Source organism: Anomaloglossus baeobatrachus, chromosome 6 (genome assembly GCF_048569485.1).
Source record: "Anomaloglossus baeobatrachus isolate aAnoBae1 chromosome 6, aAnoBae1.hap1, whole genome shotgun sequence".
In the NCBI taxonomy this organism is placed as follows: Eukaryota; Metazoa; Chordata; class Amphibia; order Anura; family Aromobatidae; genus Anomaloglossus; species Anomaloglossus baeobatrachus.
The window spans coordinates 427922170-427944167 of NC_134358.1; the positions used below are offsets into that span (position 1 = coordinate 427922170).

The 21998-nt window shown below is 45.1% G+C and overlaps 1 protein-coding gene across 1 annotated transcript; it reads right to left on the reverse strand.

The window, feature by feature from the left end:
* Positions 1 to 1664: 1664 nt before the first annotated feature.
* EIF1B (eukaryotic translation initiation factor 1B) lies at positions 1665 to 21506 on the reverse strand. The gene is made up of 4 exons (XM_075316625.1): positions 21230 to 21506; positions 10810 to 10973; positions 10596 to 10697; positions 1665 to 2001 (listed from the first exon to the last, which is right to left on the reverse strand). Exons 1-4 carry the CDS (start codon positions 21258 to 21260, stop codon positions 1957 to 1959), a joined length of 342 nt encoding a protein of 113 aa, XP_075172740.1. The 5' UTR covers positions 21261 to 21506; the 3' UTR covers positions 1665 to 1956.
* Between the last annotated feature and the right edge of the window lie 492 nt (positions 21507 to 21998).

A 21998-nucleotide genomic window follows, 5' to 3' on the forward strand; every position in this document is an offset into this window, starting at 1 on the left:
ATGTAGCCTACTAGAAACACGTGCACCTCTTCTGAAATTTGCACCCAATCCTGGTTATGGCCGACAAATTAAAAAAGGTAACCAGTTGGGTGCAATATGCACCCAGAACCACGAGCAGTTCTGGGTGCATATTGCTAATCCCTGCATATACTAGCATAAGATAAAATCTTTAATACTTTCTAAAGATCTCTTTATCTTATGCTAATGAGCGCAGGGACAAGTCTCAAGGGGCGTTCTATCCCAACTAGTCCGCCCTATTAGCATGTTAGTACACCCACAGGGCCGTACCATCATGCTATTCAATGCAGTGTCACCAGCTATGATACATGTACCTGTGTCCACTGTCAATGCTCTTCAGAATGCTGGGCACTTAGTCATGTGCAATAGACCTTTGAAGCTGGGACGCATACACCCGGTTTCATACTGCGCATGACCAGATGTGCTGGCATTCAGAAGCGCAGTCACAGCGAACACCAGTACTTGTGTCACCGCTGGTGATGCTGAATTGAATTTCATGTTGCATGTTAGTACACTCCTGTAGGTGTGCTAAGAGGACAGATAGTCGGGGGGGGGGGGAGAAATTCCATTTAGACTAGTCTCCGTGCTCATTAGCATACAAGATCTTTAGAAAGAAGCTTTCTAAAGATATATCTATGCTAGTGTATACAGGGACGGTCAGTGCTGGCTGCAGGGATGACCCAGGATGAACACAAGCAGCTAGTTTGATAGAGATTGTATTGAGACAAAAACATTTATGCAATCAGTCTCAGCCTCTACTTCATGCAGCCCTCAGATTATATAGCAAGAAACCTGCTGACCGTTCCATTTAAGCCATGCTGCCAAATTTCAAAAATTATACTTCATGAAGACTACAATCTTTGCTCTATGATTTTTACCATTTACTTTACCCCCTCAGTAGGCATCCATATCTTAAGAGCCTTTGCATTTAATGGCTGTAGAGTGTACCAAAGGAGTGTCCTACCTTTAGCTGACCCTGGACCACATTGAAGGATCGTTTGTATTTGGATGGGTCAGGCATACAAGGTGTTTGCTAGTGACCTGCTTTTATACTTTCCAGTAATACTCTTTAAAATATCCATGTTTGACCAGCATAAAATATGAAACCAAAAGCTGTCTTTGAAATAGAAAGAAAAAGACAAAACACAAAAAAAACTATTTTTTTTTATCCCTAATGTTGATCTGTAGCCTGAGGGGTCTGATTACTTTGATTTACCTTTATTTTGAGACATGGTATAATTTTGCAAGTGTGTTGGTAATATGATTTCACTTATGCAGACAGCAGGTTTTTATTTATATACTGCCTTCATGGTACATTGTTTTGATGGCACCCATACACAGGTGGTGTGCCACACTGAAGCCATGTGCTTCACATATTCAAGCTTGCAATAACAGTAAATTGAGCTTTTTCTGTACACCACTACATGTGTTGACACCTTGTATGAGCATATTTTTGCAAGTATACATTTGTACTAAACACTTGCATATGAAGAGTGGATTAACTTGTGTTCTAAATGGACATTGCAATATAATATTTAAACGCTGGCTAGTAGGTTCCACTCTAGAGAAGACTAGTGAAAGTATTTAGGTAGATAGCTGTCTATTGTAAGATTTGTAGTGACAAGAAATGAGCACAAAAACCAAGATAGGCAGCAACAAACATGTTTTTAATACAACAAAAACATCAAATCAAGTGGAAAAAAGTTGACAGATCACTAAAACATTTCCATTGGAAATGCGCTAAAACCCCTTGTTCCAGTCTACCATCTCACAGCTATTTTTTTATGTGTTACTAGCCTACTCTTTACACGCTTTCGATAGTCATGCACAAAAGGACCTAGAGTTGAATGCTCAGACATATTAAAAGTCCTTCTACTGCAAATATTCATGTTTGAGGAGTGCCAGCCTTGGCAGGAAAGAATGAATATAATTCACATCTCAGAAACCATGGACCTTCAGCTGTTCTTCCTTAACAATGCCAATCTGCAAAAAAAAAAAAAACAAAGTTAGAACTTCGATATATCATGTCAATCAGCAGTGTGCACAGTAAAGTTGTGGTCATCCCTGTCCCTTTTGGGGCTCAGTCTAAATCAGGGGTCTCAAACTCAGCTGGGGGAATGGGCCACATAGAAAAAAATAAATTGAGGGGGCTGCATTATTTGCAGGACAAAGTGAACATTTTTAGTGATTCCATGTTTTCTATACACCTTTGGATCATTTTTAAACTTTTGCTTGTATATTATAACAAGCGTGCATTTTTTTAATCATCACCTTCTTGTAATATTGTTTTACAATTAGCAGCAGCCTGTAGTATTCTGCCCATGCCAAAAACAAAAACCTCACCTTTCCTCCGTTCCCACGATCAGTATTTGCAGCGTTTGATGCAGTATGCTTCAGCTGTGTCCAAAACCCTGCTATGTACAGTACAAAGAGTGGGCATGGGATTTCTAAAAACCCCATGCCCACTGTGTACTGCCCGCAGTGAAAACTGACCTGCGGTGCAGCTTCGAGGCTGCAGCATGTAAGTTTATGCTGCTGAGTCGGAAGCGTCCTCCCTAGGGAGAATACAGCAAGGAGACCACAGCAGCCCAAACCCTGATCACAGGCAGCTGCGGTCTCCTAAGAAGGAGACTTGCGGCCCCGCCAATCAGGACCCGCTGTGTCCACAATGCCGCGGGTCCTGATCTTGAGCACGCACCTTACCTGCTTGTTGCGGCCTGTAACAATCGCAGCTCTGCCGAGACTCTGCGCCGGTAGGAACTTTACTGCATTTGAATCCATTTGCGGTGCCGGACAGAGGAGCTGTGTCTGGACCACTGGCTGCTGCCTGCCAATCAGATGCAAAGAAGTGACGTCGCTGTATGATGTCACCTCCTTGCATCTGATTGGCAGACAGCAGCAACTGGAATAGAGCCGACAGCTCCTCTGCATGGCACCGCAAATGGATTCAAATGCAGTAAAGTTGTGCTGGCGCCGACCCTCAGCATAGAGCCGCGATTGTCACAGGGTCTGTGGGCCGCAACAAGCAGCCTCAGGGGCCGCATGCGGCCTGCGTGTTTGAGACCTCTGGTCTAAATGTTAAAGAGCTGTGGAATTAATAGTGCTCTATAGGAAAGTAAAAGAAGTGTAGAATCAGCAGGTTTATGACAGTTATGTAATTTAACCGCACAAGTCCTAGTTTGTAAAATGTGCTGCAGTCTTGGCTTCCTCTGCCAACCATTTGATAAGTTGGTGGGGCTTGTCCAGGTGTCAGAAGATTTACACCAATCCCTGCCTCCAGTCCATTTCTTGCAGAGGTGCACAGCAGCCAAAAGATGTACATGCCTCGAGTGAGTGCTGGAGTAAGATGTGACAAGTTAAATACAACAGTCTTGATGACTGCCTTACACTTCAGGGATGTCAAGGACTAAGCAAGTGATAAGTAATATCTATGTCTTAAGATTAGAACTATGAATGAGATTGATGGGTGTCCAATACTTGAGGGAAACAGCAGTGGCCACTAAATGTAACTGCAGTGTTCAAAGCTGTACAGTGTGTACATATGGCTGCTTCCAGACCAAATTTCAGTTGAGGACAACAGGTACCTACACACTGGGCTGCTTAGTTTAGCTTTTATATAATAAAACGGAAAAACAAAAACCAAAACACTGTTTAATCAACAGTAGATCAGAGGACTACTTCATGTCCTACCAGGTAGTCTAGCACCATGACCTGTATAACTGCAGCAGGGAAAGCACTGATAAGACAGTAAACAGCACAGTGACATTGCTGGAATTAGGCTATCTATTCTGCTGTCATATGGGGGGGGGGGGTGCAAAAAAAAAAAAAAAAAAGTGACAGATTTCTTTTAACCCCTTAACGACCTTTGACGTACTGGGTACGTCACGGTGACATGGTGCTAAACGACCCATGACGTACCCAGTACATCATGGCGAAATCGCGGTCCCGGAGCATCCAATTTCTTTGATTAAACGGTAGAGTCGGGAAGGAGGGGGACCTCTGCCTGACCTCAGGAGGGGTGGTCTTGTGACCTCTCTCTCCAATCAATGTGGATCTGCGGCCTGTGACCGTCCCTGGAAGCCGAGGAGAGCGGTCTCTGCGGGTGCCCATCGGTAAGTTGCCGCCCGCCCCTGATCCACCGCTGTCCCCGCCGCTGCTCCCGATCCACCGCTGTCCCCGCAGCCGCTCCCGATCCACCGCTGTCCCCGCCGCCGCTCCCGATCCACCACTGTCCCCGCCGCCACGCTCGCCACTGTCCCCGCCGCTGCTCCCGATCCACCGCTGTCCCCGCCGCCGCTCCCGATCCACCGCTGTCCACGCTCGCCACTGTCCCCGCCACCGTCGCACCCACCTTTTTCAGCCGCTGCTGCCCCCGAATCGGCCGCCAGTGTTCCCGATAGGCGGCCGCCGCCTCCTTCATCGGCTGCCCCTTCTCCATCGCCACTACACCTCCTATCTCGCCATGTGCTGCAAGCCACCCTCCCCCCGGGGCCCCCCTCCTCCATGTGCCATATCTCTCTCCATCAGACTCTGCCCCCCTGCCCGATCTGCTGCCTGCTCTCTCCCATCCTCTTCATCTACTGCCCCCTCTCACACTCCTCAATCTGTTGCCTCCATCTGCTGCCTCTTCTGTCTGCTGTGATCCTGCTGCCTAGATCCATCCTGTAAGGTAGGTATCCCCATCTCACCTCCCTCCCCCCCCCCCCCATCCTCTGCGCCATTTCCCATCCTCTGCCGCTCCTCCACCCGCTGTGCCTTTTCCCCATCCTCTGCCGCTCCTCCACCCGCTGCGCCCTCTCATCTTCCGCCCCGCCCTCTCGCATCGAATTATCCAGCGCAGTTGCTCGCTTCCAGACTGGAGTGGATGGTGCGATGCGAGACTCGTGCATTGCTCTCACGTTTGGCACTGGTCTTAGTGGCAGGCGCTCTTTTTATTTTATTCATTTTTTTTTACTGATGTCTATTTTTTTATTTCGCCAAACCAATTTTTTTGTATGGGGGGGGGGTCTAGTTTCCAAAATGGGATCACGTGGGGGAGCTCCATTGTTTAGGCACCTCAGGGGGTCTCCAAATGAAACATGGCGTCTAATAATTCCAATCAATTTTACTGTGAAATGGCGCTCCTCTTCTGAGCCCCGCCGTACGCCCAAACAATTGATTTCCACCACATATGAGGTGTGTACTCGGGAAAAAAAAAATGCACCATAAAATGTATTGTGCAATTTCTCCTGATACCCTTGTGGAAAAAAAAAAAAAAAAAGCTACCTGTTTGAAAAAACAAATTGTGGTAAAAAAAAAAAATAAAATATTTTCACGGCTGAACATTACAAACGTTTGGGAAGCCTCCAGGGGTTCAAAGTGCTCACTAAACAGCTAGATAAATTCCATGAGGGGGTCTAGTTTCCAAAATGGGGTCAATTGTGGGGGAGCTGCATTGTTTAGGCACTTCAGGGGGGTCTCCAAACGCAACATGGTGTCCGCTAATAATTCCAACCAATTTTGCTGTGAAATGGCGCTCCTTGCCTTAGAGTCCTGCCATGTGCCCAAACATTTGATTTCCACCACATATGGGGCATCTGCGTACTCAGGAAAAAATGCACAAAACATTTTATGGTGCATTTTTTCCTGATACCCTTGTGATAAAAAAAAAGCTACCTGGTTGAAGCAACAGTTGTGGTAAAAAAAAAAAAAAAAAAAAAGTTCTCTTTTCACGGCTCAACGTTATAAACTTCTGTGAAGACCCCAGGGGTTCAAAGTGTACATCAAACATCTAGAAAAAATATTTGAGGGCTCTAGTTTCCAAAATGGGGTCACTTATGGGGGAGCTCCATTGTTTAGACACCTCAGGGAGTCTTCAAACCCGACATGGCGTCCGCTAATGAGTGCAGCTAATTTTGCACTCAAAAATTCAAATGGCGCTCCTTGTCTTCCGAGTCCTGCTGTGTGCCCAAACATTTGGTTTCCACCACATATGAGGTATCTGCGTACTAAGGAGAAAATGCACAATACATTTTATGATGCATTTTTCCTGATACCCTTGTGATAATACTAGTGATACTAGTTTTTATGGCTAAAGTAACATTTTTGTGTTAAAAAAGTAACATTCATTTTTTCGTCTACATTGCTTTGGTTGCTGTGAAGCTCCTAAAGGGTTAATAAACTTCTTGGATGTGGTTTTGAGCAGAGTGAGGGGTACAGATTTTAGAATGGGGTCACTTTTGGGTATTTTCTGTCGCCTAGGTTTCTCAAATCACTCCAAATGTGATGTGGTACCTAAAAAATTTTTTTTTGTAAATTTTGTTTGAAAAATGAGAAATTGCTGATGAACTTTGAACCCTTCTAGCTTCCTAACGGAAATTTTTTTTTTCTTCAAAAATTGCGCTGATGTAAAGCAGACAAGTGGGAAATGTTATTTAGTAACTATTTTGTGTGACATATCTTTTAGATTTATGGGCATAAAATTTCAAATTTTGAAAATTGCAAAATTTTCACAAATAAACGCAAAACATATCGGCCTAAATTTACCACTGACGTGAAGTACAATATGTCATGAAAAAACAATCTCAGAATCGCCAGGATTCGTTGAAGTGTTCCAGAGTTATAACCTGTCAGTGACACTGGTCAAAATTGCAAAAAAATGGCCGGGTCTTTAAGGTGAAAACAGGCTGGGGGCTGAAGGGGTTAAAGGGGCACTCATGTACACAGCCAGGGGTCAAATGTATATTTGTACCTTTTCATGACCTGAATCGTTCATGAACGGCAAGTTGGAAGTGGGTGTATGGAGTGGGCTCATTGGGCGAGCTTGCTCCATGCCCAGCAGGTGATTGCTGTGTAGTACAGCTAGGATCAGCCCTAACAATTGTGGGTGGAGCTCCACTGCACATGCAATTGTTTTCCTGTTAAATCCTGCAGTCAAACTGACTTAATGCTGGCATGGGGGTGCGCCATTCTAAGCACTCATCAGCGCACTAGTGAGGTGACTGCAAGTTACCAATTTGTTGCCATAGCAGTAAAGGGGGGCTGCTGCAGACCACCATGCTAGTCAGAGCAGCACCCCTTTGAAACCCTGCCTGTCGATTGGGTTCAAAGGAGAGATTTTTCACTACACGCAGCAACATTGGAATTTCTGTATATAGCCCAAGCGATCAGATTGCTGCATCAAGTCCCCTAGGAAAACTAATGGGGGAGAAACGGAGCATGTGCCCATTATATCAGCACTATTCCATAGTTTCCCCGTCTACAGTTGAGGAAGGTCTTACTAATCAAAACATTACATTTAAGGGACTGCAATCTCAATTCAAACCTGTATCTTTTGTGAAGACTGACATTCATTTTCTTTGTATATGTAGTTACTTTAAATGCGTATTACCAGAAAATGGGTTAATGTAATCATATGTAGTGGTATTCTATCCATGTACAGCGACGTATATCCCAGCAATTTTAAAGTTTATGCAATCAGGATAGACAGTCCAGCAGGCTACAAGTGCAAATATTAAGATTTAAGTGTTTTTCCAGAAATTTGGCAGAAAACACGATTAATTTTTTTTCCCTCAAGCAAAGTTTGAAAAAAAACTCTGCAACTATCTTCATTCTAGTTTTGCCTGACAAACTATGCAGAGTTGGGAGTGATGCCACAGCTCATCTAATTCATGATTAGCTAAAGGTGTGCACTACACCAGAAATTTTACCTCTGTGCCCAACTGAAGGTGGTGGGGGATGGGGGGGGGGATGGAGAAAAATATAAAAAAAAAGCATAACACTTCAGACAAGCTGTATTCATTAGGAGAAATGCACATCTTAGTGACTTGAGTTGACTCCAGCACCCCCTCAGCAACACTGAGCAATGCCGGTCTTGATGAATCAGAGGTAAAGTCTCTGGTGCATAGAGAATAATTAACTTCTTGCTGCATTATGAATCACTTGATTTGAGCTTCCTGACCAGCAGCTCAAAGTCCACTAGAACTGCATCTTTTCTCCATTGACACCCCACCACAGTAGAAGAACATCTATAAAGCAGCCAAGATATTAGATGCAAGAAACTCTGCTCCCCTTGGAGCACAGCTTTTTTTTTTCCCAAAGAGCATAATACAAAATTAAAGGCACGCTGATTGGTGGCAAAGTTACTTGTTTCATAACTATTTAGTTGGATGGGACAGTCAGGAGAGATTTAAAGGGAATCTCACTATGTCTTTGCCATCCTGAGATCAGCATGATTAAAAGACAGACCAAGATTCCAGCAGGTGACAATTTTCTGTTTTATGTAGTTTAAAAAAGTTATCTACTGCATGTTTTCCAGTTCTGATTGATGAGCTCCACATAACCTCACCCACACCACTGATTGGCAGCTGTTTACACTGTATAGGTAGAAAGCTGCCACCAGAGTGTGAGTGTGAGTGTGTGTGTGTGTTGGGGCATACACAACACATGAAAAGGAATACACAGAAGCAGGTTTACAAGTCTTCTAGTGATGATCTGCTAATAAAGTATTGATTTGATCAATGAAGGAGAGACGGAAGGCACACCAGAAATGCAGTAAAAAAAAAATTAAAAAAAAATTTAAAGCTGTTTATTCAACCATCAGGTCAGGGGGAAAAGGCGTGGGGAGGTGGGAACACAATCCGTCTGACGACGGCCGTTTCGAGTCTTTAAAAAACTGCCGCTTTCACGAGTCCATACAAAGTGATGCGAGTACTACTCTTAGGGTATGTGCGCACGTTGCTTTTTACCTGCTTTTTTGCTGCTTTTTCTTCTGCGCTGTTTAATGCCAAAATGGATGTGTTCTTCTATTCAAGCAAAGTCTATGGGAATTTGGGTTTCTTGTTCACACTATGTTGTTCAAAATGCTGCCTTTTTGTGGCAGAACTTTGGTCAAAAACTCAGCTTTGCAGTGCAAAACCCAAATGGCAAAAACAATTGACATGTTGCTTCTTTGAAAAGCTGAGTTTTTGACCAAAGTTCTGCCTCAAAAAGGCTGCATTTTGAACAACATAGTGTGAACAAGAAACCCAAATTCCCATAGACTTTGCTTGAATAGAAGAACACATCCATTTTGGCATTAAACAGCGCAGAAGTAAAAGCAGCAAAAAAGCAGGTAAAAAGCAACGTGCGCACATACCCTTAAGCACATACCTGATGTGCAACTTCAATTGGTGAATTTAAGTGTTTACAAACACAGAATGCAATGATCAAAACAAAACGGACATACAAAATACAATTTCCAGTTAAATACATTTTTCAGTAATATCTATTACACTGGAGCACCTAGATATATTTTATATATTATTTTTGCAAAATGGAGCCAAAGCAGAGTGAGGAGAACTTTTTTTGCTGGGGGAAAAAAAAAACTTTTTTCCTTTATTTCTAGTAATGAGAGAGAATTTTTTTCTAATACCAAGAATGTATTCCAAGGAGGACAATAATGCCTCGGAGGAAGACAGTCAGGTCATTCCTCTCATTCAATCCTAATGGGCCCAATGCATCATATTTAATAATATACCAAGACTCTGTAGAAGAAATTTATGAAGGTCTCCTCCCTCCATTTTCTGCTCCACTCACTCCAAACCTGCAAATCTCAGAACTGTACTATCTGCCTGATGTGCCTCTGTAATATGATGGTTGAAGAAACAGCTTTTTTTACCGCATTTCTGGTGAGTGCCTTCCATCTCCTTCATGGATAGTGAATTGTGGTCTATTGGAATGAGCACCATGGCCAGTATGCAATGGAATTTACTGCCATATAATGCGTGCATACGCCTGGAATAAGGATTAAGTGGTTAGCTCGCTGAATGGTGCCAGTGTTTCCTCCTTCTAAAGTATTGATTTTAGTTAAGCTACAGGAAGCAGCCCAGTGAGGCTGGTGCCACACTGCGATCCTCGCATGACTCTGCTCCTGCTGGCAGCACAGCGGGAGCAGAGTCACTGCGACTGAAGTCCGATCGGACCTCAGCTGCAGGGAGCGGGCAGGCCAGCACTGCGGAGGAGAGGGAGAAATTTCTTCCTCTCCTCCGTTGCTGGCTATTGCCATTCTCGCCCTGCACTTGCAGTACACCAGTGTTCTGCGAGTGCAGTACGAGTCTTCTCTCGCTCCATAGACTTGAATTGGTGCGAGAGAACCTAGGATCGCATTGGACCCACAGCATGCTGCTATTGCCTTCTCAGTCCAATTAGGGCTGAGAAAATAATCACTCATGGGTGCTGGCACACAGGCTAACATTGGTCCGATATGTTTTATCGCATTACAGTCGCTCCAATTTTCATGCGGCGTGTCTTAGGCCTTAGCAATACAGTGCTGGACTCATGGTTTGAGACTCTACATTATCTTGTTTTTAGATTAACTAAACCATAGTGAGATTTTTAAGAGGATGCCCAACGACCTCTATCCCACATTTACTAGTCTGGTTGACAGACAAGGGATTCTACTCAGTGAAGGTACATTGTAGAAATTAGTTACCAAGGAGCATTGATCGAATAAACAGAAAATTCTTCCATTTTGATACAAGTAAAATATATCTTTGTACGTCAGAAAATTCTTAACATTTGAGAGTAGTGTCTTTGATATACCAGCCAGGACCACATACCTCCATAAGAAACTGACAGATGTTTTTCCTCTGGTCACCCTGGAGTTGAATGACTTCACCGTACTCTGGATGTTCAATCACAGTACCATTACAGGCAAATTTCTACAACAGAAAATATTAACTGTCACAAAAGTATACCTGTCATAGCAGTTATGTTACAGCATCTGCTAAAGTTAGAAAAAGGCAGAGTGAAACAGTCAAGTGAACCATTCACCTTCTTAAAGGCTTTTACAAGTTTCTTTTTGTCGTAATCATCTGCAATACCCTGGACAGTGGTCAGAGTCTTTCTGCCGTTTCGTTGTTGAATTCTTATATGGATATAATCTTCAGTCCCTGCCGGGAGTAAGTCGTCACCCTTAGTTGCATCAGCAAAGGGGTCTGAAAGAAAATACACTATTTGAAGCCCAAGTTTCAGAAGCAACGTAATCTCATTGTTTTATTATCATACTGTGGACAGTTTGCTATTCAGCAAGTTTCTATGAGCCTGCATGAATATGACAATATCAGATCTTTAATCTTTAATATAGAGACAAACATTCATAGTAAGACTCAACTATTTTTAACGAGCGAGCTCACTCATCACTGCACAATACTTGATTGAGCATTAGGGTGCTTGAGTATGCTTGGCCAAGGTCATAATGAAGGGTGAAAGCTGTGTCACAACTGACCTGCTCCATCACTCAAGTTCACTAGGCTGCTTTTTTATACACATACCAGATTTGGACACTTTTTTTAACTAACATCACTTTAACAGGAAAGTCAGTAGGAGCCACCCTACTAATCAGTCTATGGTCATACAGGTCATGAGCGGAATAAAAATAATTGGAGGGGAAGAATTTCTCCCCTTCTCCTCCGTCGCCAGCTATTGACATTCTCGCACTGCACTCACGGTACATTAATGTACCGTGAGTGCAGTGCGATCTTTCTCACCCCATAGACTTGAATGGGTGCAAGAGAGTCATTACAGTCGCAGCATGCTGCGATTGTTTTCTCGGTCCGGTTGAGGCCGGGAAAATAAATCGCTCATGGGTGCTGGCACATAGGCTAATATTGGTCCAAGTGGAATGCGATGTTTTATCGCATTCCTCTTGGTCCGATTTTCATGCTGTGTGGCTTAGGCCATATTGCGCATGATGCATTTTTCGTGGTGTTTTTTGCGCATTTTTCTGGTGCGTTTTTGGTCACAAAACTGCATGACTGCCTCCCCAGCAAAGTCTGAGTTTTCATTTTTGCTGTCTGCAGTGTTTTTTTAATGCATTTTTGAGTTGGAAAAAAAAAACAAAAAACGCAATGTCAGTTTTTGTTTTTCTACCCATGCAATGCATTGCAAGAATGCAGCAAAATGCAGTGATCAAAAATGCAGCAAAAGGCAACCAAGAATGCACCAACACAAAAAATGCCTAAGGCCTAAGCCACACGGCGAGAAAAACAGTGCGAGTGGAGTGCGATAAAACATCGCATTCCCCTCAGACCAATTCTAGCCTGTGTGTCAGCACACATGGGCGATTATTTTCTCAGCCCTAATCGGACTGAGAAAACAATCGCAGCATGCTGCGATTGTAATGCGAGACTCTTTCTCGCACCCATTCATGTGAATGGGGCGAGAGAAAAATCGCACTGTACTCGCGGTACTCCGGTGTACCGCTAGTGCAGTGTGAGAATGGCAATAGCCGGCTACGCAGGAGACAGGGAGAGAAATCCCTCCCACCCCTCCTGAGTGCCGGCCCACCCCCCGCAGCTGAGGTCTGCTCCCACGAACAGACCTCAGTTGCAAGGACACACGCATGACACTCGGCTCTGCTGTACTGCCAGCACGAGCCGAGTGTCATGCAAGGGGATCGCAGTAGTCCCCGTGTGGCCCCAGCCTAATAGTGAGGCCACTGCGCTCAGATGCACCGGCTCAATGTCAGAAGAGGGATACTGGTGAATCCCTGTTCCACCACTGTAGCTGCAGGGATCTGCATATACAAGTAAATGTGAGATGCTGGTGGGTAGAGAGCTACCACATTGTCACACCAATTTTTTCTTTACCCCTTTGGCTGTTCCATTCTGCACAAGACCATGACATGGCCACAGGTCTGAACTGTACCCAGGCCAGCCTTAGGCCGAGCCACTAGTGCGATCCTCGCATGACACTGCTCACGCTGGCAGTACAGCAGAGCGTCATGCGAGTGTCCCTGTGACTGAGGTCCAACTGTGCGAGTGGACCTCAGCTGCGGGGGGGGGGCGGGCCGGCTCAGGGGAGGACGGGATTTCTCCCCCTTTCCTCCGTAGCCGGCTATTGCGATTCTCACTGCACTCGCAGTACATCAGTGCACTGAGTGCAGTGCGATTTCTCTCACCCCATACACTTGAATGGGTGCGAGAGAGTCTCACATTACTGTCGCAATATGCTGCAATTTTCTCAGTGCGATTAGGGCTGAGAAAATAAAAATCGCTCATGTGCGTTGACACAGGCTAATATTGGTCCGAGTGGAATTTGATGTTTCATTGCACTCAATTTGCACCGTTTCTCGCCGTGTGGCTTAGGCTATGTGCGCACGTTGCGTACTGGCCCTGCAGAAATTTCTGTAGCGATTTGAACAGCACACGTGCGCTTCAAATCGCTGCAAAAAGTCCGTAGTGGGGGAAAAAAAAAAAAAAAAAAAAAAAAGCAGATTCCATGCGCTGACTGCAGCCCCTCCCATAGACAGAGCAGGAGCTGCAGGCAGAGGGCGGGAAAGCAGAGACATGCTTCGGGCAGCAGCTGAATCGCTGCGCTCTAATACGCCACGTGCGCACGTCTCCTGCATAATCTCCATAGATTATGCTGGGGACGCAGGACGCATGCAGTTACGCTGCAGTGCAGATCGCAGCGTAACTGCATGCAAATACGCAACGTGCACACAGCCTTAGGCCTTAGAGAATGAATGGATGTGTACATGATAAATCATTCCTCTAGTCACTCAGGGACCCTTCAGGGGTTTAGTTCTTGGGATCAGTGGAGGTAGGGCGGCTGCAAAGCAGTTGGATCCACTGACCAGGACATTACATTATCCATCCTATGGATAGCCAACCTTGTTAGTGTAAAGGGGCTGTACCATTTCCATAAGGTTAGTTGCCAAAAGGGATAGCTTGACCACATTTAGGGATAATGGGATTGGCACCTGTCAGTTAGGCAAGGTTTCAGTTTAACCACAACACCCAATGATTAGACTGCTGCAATCAGCTCTAAGGACAGTCAGCAGAAGTATAATGGATGGGCACCTAGTGGATGTAATTGGCTCATTCACTGAGCCTGCTCATGACATCCATGGTGAGGTCAGAGGAAAAAAAAAAATAAAAAAAAGGTTGTGCAGCATTACATGCCCGATCATGTACTACACAGATACCAGTCCCACTTACACTATGGAGCGACTGAGCCAGAGATGCTAATAAGTAGACTGCAGCTGTGCATTACATTATAAAAACTACATTTGTGATCTCACAAAACAGGTCTGACCTAGTCTTTACAATAAAAGGCTCTGGTGCTTACAGCTAAAGCACATTTTCACAGGTTGAAATATCCACCAGATTTGCTTAAAGCAATTTCAAAGAATCCATGGCAGAAATCCAAAACAGACTAGTTTCTGCCACGTGCACATAAAGTAACTCACAGTAATTCAATAGAACTAATCTGCAGATCCACCATGCCGTAATTTTAACATTTTATAGAATAGAAGATAGTCACACTATCGGCAGAGAAAGTAAAACAAAGGTTTTTATTAACTAGACTCACCTAAAATATGTTGTGTAGTGCAAGATTGCACAATTTCAACTCCCAGGCTCATACAGGAGGTTTGTGTGAACTTAAGTGAAACAGTCGCCCAACCACCACCTGCAGGCAGTCTGATGGGCATCCCTGGTCTTCACCTGGTACCTCCCATCTTCTTCCGTCATCCTTCCTGCTTTGTGTGAAGGACAGCGCAAGGAGGAAGACAGGTATATCCGCCACAGAAATCTTGGGCATGTCTGCTGCTCATTTTGGCAGCAGAAGTGCATCCTTCAAAAAAGTGCACATCTGATCATGCGCAGTGTGCCTCTGAAGACAGGAGGCGTACACCCAGCTTCTGAGGCACACTGACTGCCAAAGGCAGCTATGCACAAGATTTCCAGGGACTGGTGACACCAGTACTTGGACTTCATATTAGCACACTAATAAGGGCACGATAACATGGAAAGAAACAACTAGTCTGGGGAAACAGCGCTCTTCAACAAGTTAACGGCCTAATTAGCATAGGAACAGCACACTTCAGTCACTTGAGAGAAGCTATAAACCAATCTTCACTACACAAGATACATTTAGCATGGAGGGTATCCGTCAGCAGGATTTAACTCCCAAAACTATTTATATGCACATTTAGCCCTTTCAAAGTGCAGCAATAAATTAATATCTATTTTGATATGCACAAAAATGAATCATGCCACTCCAGCTCTATTCCCCACCCAGCACCTCTGATGCATAACGAGATAGTTACTACATCAGTTTCCGGATCGTTGGCGAGATGTCTCAGTCATTTTCCCAACGACTTTAGTAACGATGTAGCGACCTGTATAACGATCTCGTTGGGACCCTGTCACAGAGCAGCTATGTAACAATTCCGACCTCGAATAGGGGTGTAGTGTTTGACGCTGTAAGCCAAGTAGGCGTGCATATGCATCGCCTTTTTCACACCCCTCCACTCGGTGGCCAATACTGCGTTCTGATTAGGTGGCCGGCCTAGAAGGCAACTTTGTATCGCTTCATCCTTTGTCCCTTTTTGAGCCTTGCTTTGAGGCTAGAACCTGTGACTCCACCCGGATTCATTCGTACTTTGTTCCCAGTTACTTGCCTTTCGGATCGAAGCTGCATCTGCACCCGGATTCATCCCCCCTTCGTTTTATCTTCAAAGCAAGGCTCAAAAAGGAACGAAGCATGAAGCGATACCAAGTCAGAACGCAGTACTGTTCTCAGCGCCAACCAATCGGTGCAGAGGGGGGGGGGCGCGGAAAAGGTGACGCAACTACGCCTACGTGTCACTAAGTTCCCATCTAGGTAGTTCATGAGATTGTTGGTAGGTGTCAAACATACAGATCCATCCTGCCCAGAAGGACTCCCAACGAGTCAAAAATGGCCCAGGACATTCAGCGACGACCAACGATCTCACAGCAGGGGGCGGATCGTTCTCCTGCTGTGCTGCCAGCGTCATGCGAGGATCGCATTAGTCCCATGTGGCCCCGGCCTGACATGAAGGCAGATGTCCCAGCATCTGGTGTACAAAACTGGACACCCCCCCCCCCCAGCTCCCTTGTAAGGCTATGTGCGCACAGTGTGTTTTTCATTGCGTTTTTGGGCTCTAAACTGCATGACTGCTTCCCCAGCAAAGTCTGAGCTGTCGTTTTCGCTGTCCGCACAGCATTTTTTTTTTGCATTTTTGAGCTGAAAAAAAAAAAAAGTCAATTCTTTTCTGCGTTTTACACCCATGCAATACATTGGAAAAACGCAGTGATCAAAAAGTGAAACGCAGCCAAAAATGTACCGAAACGTGGCAAAAATGCATATGTTTATACTGCAGGTACGTTTTTAGCAGCAAAAAATGCACAAAAATGCAGTGTCAAAAAAAAAAAAGAAAAAAAAAAAAAGAAGTGCGCACATAGCCTAAGGAAGGCTACGTGTGGGTAATTCATGCAGTTACGCTGCGCTCTGCAGCGCAGCATAACTGCATGCATCCTGCGTCCCCTGCACAATCTATGGAGATTGTGCAGGAGCCATGCACACATTGTGTCTTAAAGCGCAGCGCTTCGGCTGCTGCCCGAAGCGCATGTTTTAAGTAGTGACATGTCACTTCTTCCGTGCGCTTTGCCTGCAGCCCCTGCTCTGTCTATGGGAGGAGCTGCAGGAAGAGCGCATGGAATCGGGGTTTTTTTTCCCCACTACGGACTTCTCTGCAGCGATTTGAAGCGCACGTGTGCTGTTCAGATCGCTGCAGAAATTTCTGCAGTGACAGTACGCACATAGCCTAAGGCTGAGTTCACATGTCCAGTAATCATCCATTAGACACATAAAACAAGAATAGGGACACTTAGATCTATCATGGTTGGTAGATATCACTAGACCCCATAATAAGCATAGAGAGAAACGAGAGAAAAAAAAGAGGGGTTTCTACTAGTGAAACCAATAAATGGTCAAAAATGCACAATCAACCAACCTCTTGAAATACAAAGGGAATTTTTATTGACAACAATTTTTACAAGAGGAGAAAGTACATTTTATTACATAAATAAGGTGAACCAGGTAAAGACTGGAAAATACCGCAACCCAGACACGCCATGTGGTACACAGATGGGAAAACAGATGTACATGCAATGTACTATTTGTCATATTTTAACAATGCTTACTCCTTTTGTCAGATTATCTCTAATGAGCTTTTGGCAGCTTCCTAGCCCTGAATTGTTTTTGACTATATTCAGCCATATATACCTCCTTTAACCATTGCATGTACATCTGTTTTCCCATCTGTGTACCACATGGCGTGTCTGGGTTGCGGTATTTTCCCGTCTTTACCTGGTTCACCTTATTTATGTAATTGATAATAAAATGTACTTTCTCCTCTTGTAAAAATTGTTGTCAATAAAAATTCCCTTTGTATTTCAAGAGGTTGATTGATTGTGCATTATTTTTGACCATTTATTGGTCTCACTAGTAGAAACCCCTTTTTCCTCTCGTTTCTCTCTAATCATCCATTAGAGCAGTTCCTGCAGAAGTCCGTTAGCAAAAAAGTTCCGCAAACAAATTTGTCAGTTAAGTAGTTAACTAACTGATTCTGTATTCGTTTATTTTGGTTTAACACTGGATTCTATGGAGAACAAAACTTGACAAATTGCCATTTTCCATTTGAAATGGATCTTGTAAGAAAGAAAACAGATCCATTACAACTGCAAGAAAAGCGGATGGCTGAAAAGTAATCAGTTTTCCATAGACTTGGGGGGGTGTGTGAATGCAAAAACAGATCTTGCAGAAATCAATTTGACAAACGTGTTTGCGAATTCAGATTTGCTGTGCGCACATTGCATTTTTTTGCCTGCAGTTTGTAAAGCTTCCAACAAAAATGCAGTATGTTCTTGCAGTTGCCACTTTCTATACTGACAAACATAAAATCAGAATTTTCTGATCAGTTTTTTTACATTTCCAGGCTTTGACAAGGTGCAGTTTTGGTTGCAGTCAAAACTGCAGCGTGTGAATATAGCCCTAAGGGCTAGTGCGCACGTTGAGTCACTGCAGAAATTTCTGCAGCGATTTTACAGCTCTTGTGTGAAATCGCTGCAGAGACTGTAGTGGATGCGGTTTTTCTGCAGAAAAATGCCGCCTCTCCCATAGACAGTAGGAGCTGCATCCAAAGCACATGGAACAATTGACATGCTGCATTTCTAAACGCAGTGATTTTGTAACATTTTTGACAAATCGCTGCGTTCAAAAAAGCATCATGCACAATCTTCATAGATTGTGCTGGGGACGCAGGCTTATGCTGCAGTGCTAATTCTAAACGCTGCGTAAACGCATGAAATTACACAACGTGCGCACAAGCCCTTAGAGGTGCTTGAATGTTGAGAGTCTGCATTTTTCTGATACTAATTTGGGGTACAGTATTTTGATCATTTTTACTGTGTTTTTGGAGGTACAGCAAGAAAACAGTAATCCTGATGTGTATTTTTCTGCTTTTAAACATGTACATAGTAAGGTCATGTGCGCAAGCTGCATTTTTTTTCTTGCGTTTTAAACTGCACCGTGTCATTGACAAAATGCATGCGTTTTGCTTCCCCAGCAAAGTATGAGAAATCAGACATTTCATACGTACGTTGGCTTTTTCGGCAGCATTTGACAAATATTTGCCAAAATCGTTGACCAAAAAAAAACCAGCATGTCACTTCATTGTTTTGACAACATTTTCTACCCACTGAAATCAGGTGTAAACAAAAAAAACAAACAAAAACACAACCAAATTGTTTAGCTGTGTTTTAGATGCATTTGTCAACAAAAACGCAGGTCTCCAGCTTTTCTCCATGCCCTCTCCGCTTCCCTCATCGATCGCCGGCACAGCCGTCACACTGCCTCTCCTGATTCTGAGTGCCGGCCGCTCATTAGACTTTCACTTCACCTGCTCATTAGGCTCATCTCATTCACTGCTTCCCCGCCCACCAGTGCTTATGATTAGTTGGTCAGACACACCCTTACACTGACAGCTGTCAGACTGCAACCAATCACAGCTGCCAGTGGGCGGGTCTATCATACAGTACACTAAAATGGCATGCAGTTCCCTCTCCCTCAATTTTGAAACCCAGCCAAGATCCAACCTCACAGCTGGGGACTGGTATTCTCAGACTGAGGAGACCCACGTTATTGGGAGCCCCCAGCCTAAAAAATATCAGCAGCCGCATGGAATTGCTGCATACATGAGATGCGACAGTCCCGGGACTTCACCAGGCTCATCCCGATTGCCCTGGTGTGGTGGCAATCAGGGTAATTAGTTAATGGCAGCCCACAGCAACTACTAAGTCATAGCTTAGTGATGGCAGGAGTCTGAGACACCCCCAATGACTAATCATTAAGTGAAAGTAAACAAGAACACCGAAAAATAATTTGAAAGAAAAAAAAAAAAAAAAAAAAAAAGCCACCCTCTTTCACCACTTTGTTAACTCCCCAAATACCTCTACAGGTCTGACGCAGTCCACAAAATGTCCCACGACGCTTCCAGCACTGTTACATGTGACACTCACAGCAAGTGCCATAGAACAAGCTGCCCGCTGTGAGATCCACAGAGCAACTGAAGTGAGTGGCGCTATCAGCGGTGAAGTCACTCAGGTTACCCACGGCCACAGCTGGAGTCCTCCTCCTGTGACAGCAGGTTACCTAAGTGACTGAAGTGAGCAGTGGTGCATTCATTCAGGCGATTCCCAGGTCACAGCTGGAGTCCTTCACCTGTGACTGCAAATCAGGCTGTGACAGAGCCACGCAAGGAGAATGAACTCGGGTGAACCTCTGACGTCACAGCTGCAGGACCCAGGCTGACGTCAGAGGTTCACCCAAGTTAATTCTCACCGCATGGCTCTGTGTTGTCAGCAGGCAGTCAGGCTCTACAGTGCTCACTGTGACAGGTCAGGGATATAGCAGAGATGAATCGCCGTGGGACCTCATGTGGATTACTTTGGACCTGCAGGGATGTTTAGGGGTTAAAGTGGTGAAAAGGCTGTTTTTTTTTATTCCAAATAAAGTTGGGGTGTTTACTTCTACTTACAGATTAGTGATGGCGCAGAGTCTCAGACAACTGCCATCAGTAATCTAGGACTTATTGGCAGCTGTGGGCTACCATTATTGCCTCGATTGCCATCACACCAGGGCAACGGAAGAGCCAGTGCCAGAATTGGCACATCTTATAGATGCACCACTTCTGGGGTGGCTGCGGACTACTAATGTTAGGCTGGAAAGGGCAAAATAATGGGCCTTCCCACCCCAATATTAGCCTATAGGTGTCTGCTGCAAAAGTGGTGTCCCCTCTATTTTTCATAACCAGCCAAAGTACAGCAGACAGCTGAGGGTTGCAGCCTGCAGCAGCTGCTGTTCCTGTGCTGGATAAAATATAGGGAGGGGACCCCACATGAAACACGAAAATGCATGTGTTTTCACCACTGTCAAACACAATATGTACAGTTGTCAAATCTGCCAGAAGGTGCATTTTTTTTGTAAAGTCAAGAACGCAGCATGCAGATATACCGTAATACCTTATATTTCTTTGAATATCTATTTTGAGTGGGAGAAAAAGCCATTTGGGGCTGGATTATACTCACTTTACCCTGTGAAGTCTGTCCCGAGTCCCACAAGGACTAACATAGTAGTCTGGGGGATGAGAGGAGAGACCTGACACCACCTGACAGCCAATAAGTTTATACCCTGAAGTAAAACTTAGGCACTTTGTAAAGGATGATCCTAGGGATCAAACAAAATGCTCATCCGATCTCTATGTAGGGGCCTCAGTTATAGCCTACAGCAAGGCTAGGCTCACCTGACATTTTTCTCATACAATAAAAGCTACTTTCTCAGTACCAGCAGCTATGACATCTCAGAAATCACACTCCCTGACTGGTAGAAGGAGCATGTCCAAGTATCTCACCATTGAAAGCAATGGGTGCAAAACAGCAACAGCTGCAGATTTGCAGAAAAAAAAAAAAAAAACATTTAAGTGTACTGTCAACATTACAGCAAAAAGTGCTTTCTGGAAGCAGCATTTTTACTGCAGAGCAGACTATTGCTGATAACAGCCTCATTAGTGCAGTAGCCGGTGATGGCTGACACCCTGTGATCACACTCCCGCCCGGCCCATCCTGCCCCGCTCCCCTGTGGCCGACCCCCGGAGGGCTTCTCCCCACGGCCGGCACCCAGCCCGGAGGACGGGGCAGAGGCACCCACCCCAGATAACAGCCGCTCTCCCAAGGCCTCCTCTGCACAACATGTCGCCATCTTGTAACAGGAGACAAAGATGGAGCGGGGTAAAGCCTCCAGGACGGCGCCGCTCGGGCCTACAGGACGGGCCGCCACTTACCACAGCAGCCCGAGCGCGGCGCAGTCCGCCGTCACTACTCACCGAAAGAGTTGAGGTTCTGGATAGAGGACATGCGATATTATTACGTGCACGGAGTGCAGAGGAAAAGGCTGCGGGCGGCCGGAGCGGCGGAGAAGAGCGGAGCACTGCTGTGTGGAGGGCGCGGGCCGGACAGCTGCTCGGGCACGGGGGAGATGGCGGTGTACAGGAGGGAAGCCGGAGCACGGACTGACAAGTAGCAGCTAAGGCTCTGAAGACGAGGCCTACACAAGCCGAAACCTGCTCGCTTTGCAGTCTAGAACAAAATGGCCGTGTTGCGGCTTTTTAGCTGCCTGCTTAGCCACCGGTCACGTGCTGTAACACGCCCTGATGGGATACGATGGGAATTGTAGTTCCTTGTAGTCTATGTGCACTGAGACTTAAAGGAGGCGGAGGCAAGATTGACTACATATCCCAGAATGCAGTGCGCTCTAATCGGAAGAAGCTCTGTACTGGGGAGAGGAGGGGATGGGTGTGATATACTGACGGGCGGGGGAGGGGCGCCGCTGTTTACCTCAGTTTGTGTTCTGAGGAGTTGTTGGGGTGTAGTAGTCCGAGTTGTCGCCATTTTCTCTATGTGTGTAATTAGTCTTCATTGCTACAATGTCTAATTGCTTTTATGTTGCCCAACAGCCATTTACTATTATTTTTGGGTGCATAATCGGATAAAAAAACAATGTGACATTAAAGAGAACCTGTTATCAGGTTTATGTATAATAAACTAAAGGTATAGCCAGGGGCATACATAGAAATCATGGGGCCCCATAGCAAA

What these genes read in the sequence shown, in the direction of transcription:
- EIF1B (XM_075316625.1), bottom strand. Translation starts at nt 21,260, where the DNA reads ATGTCCTCTATCCAGAACCTCAACTCTTTCG. An exon ending in CCAGAACCTCAACTCTTTCG is followed by an intron (nt 10,974 to 21,229) that starts GTGAGTAGTGAC and finishes ATTTTCTTTCAG; the next exon opens with ACCCCTTTGCTGATGCAACT. An exon ending in TCTGTCAGTTTCTTATGGAG is followed by an intron (nt 2,002 to 10,595) that starts GTATGTGGTCCT and finishes TTTTTTTTGCAG; the next exon opens with ATTGGCATTGTTAAGGAAGA.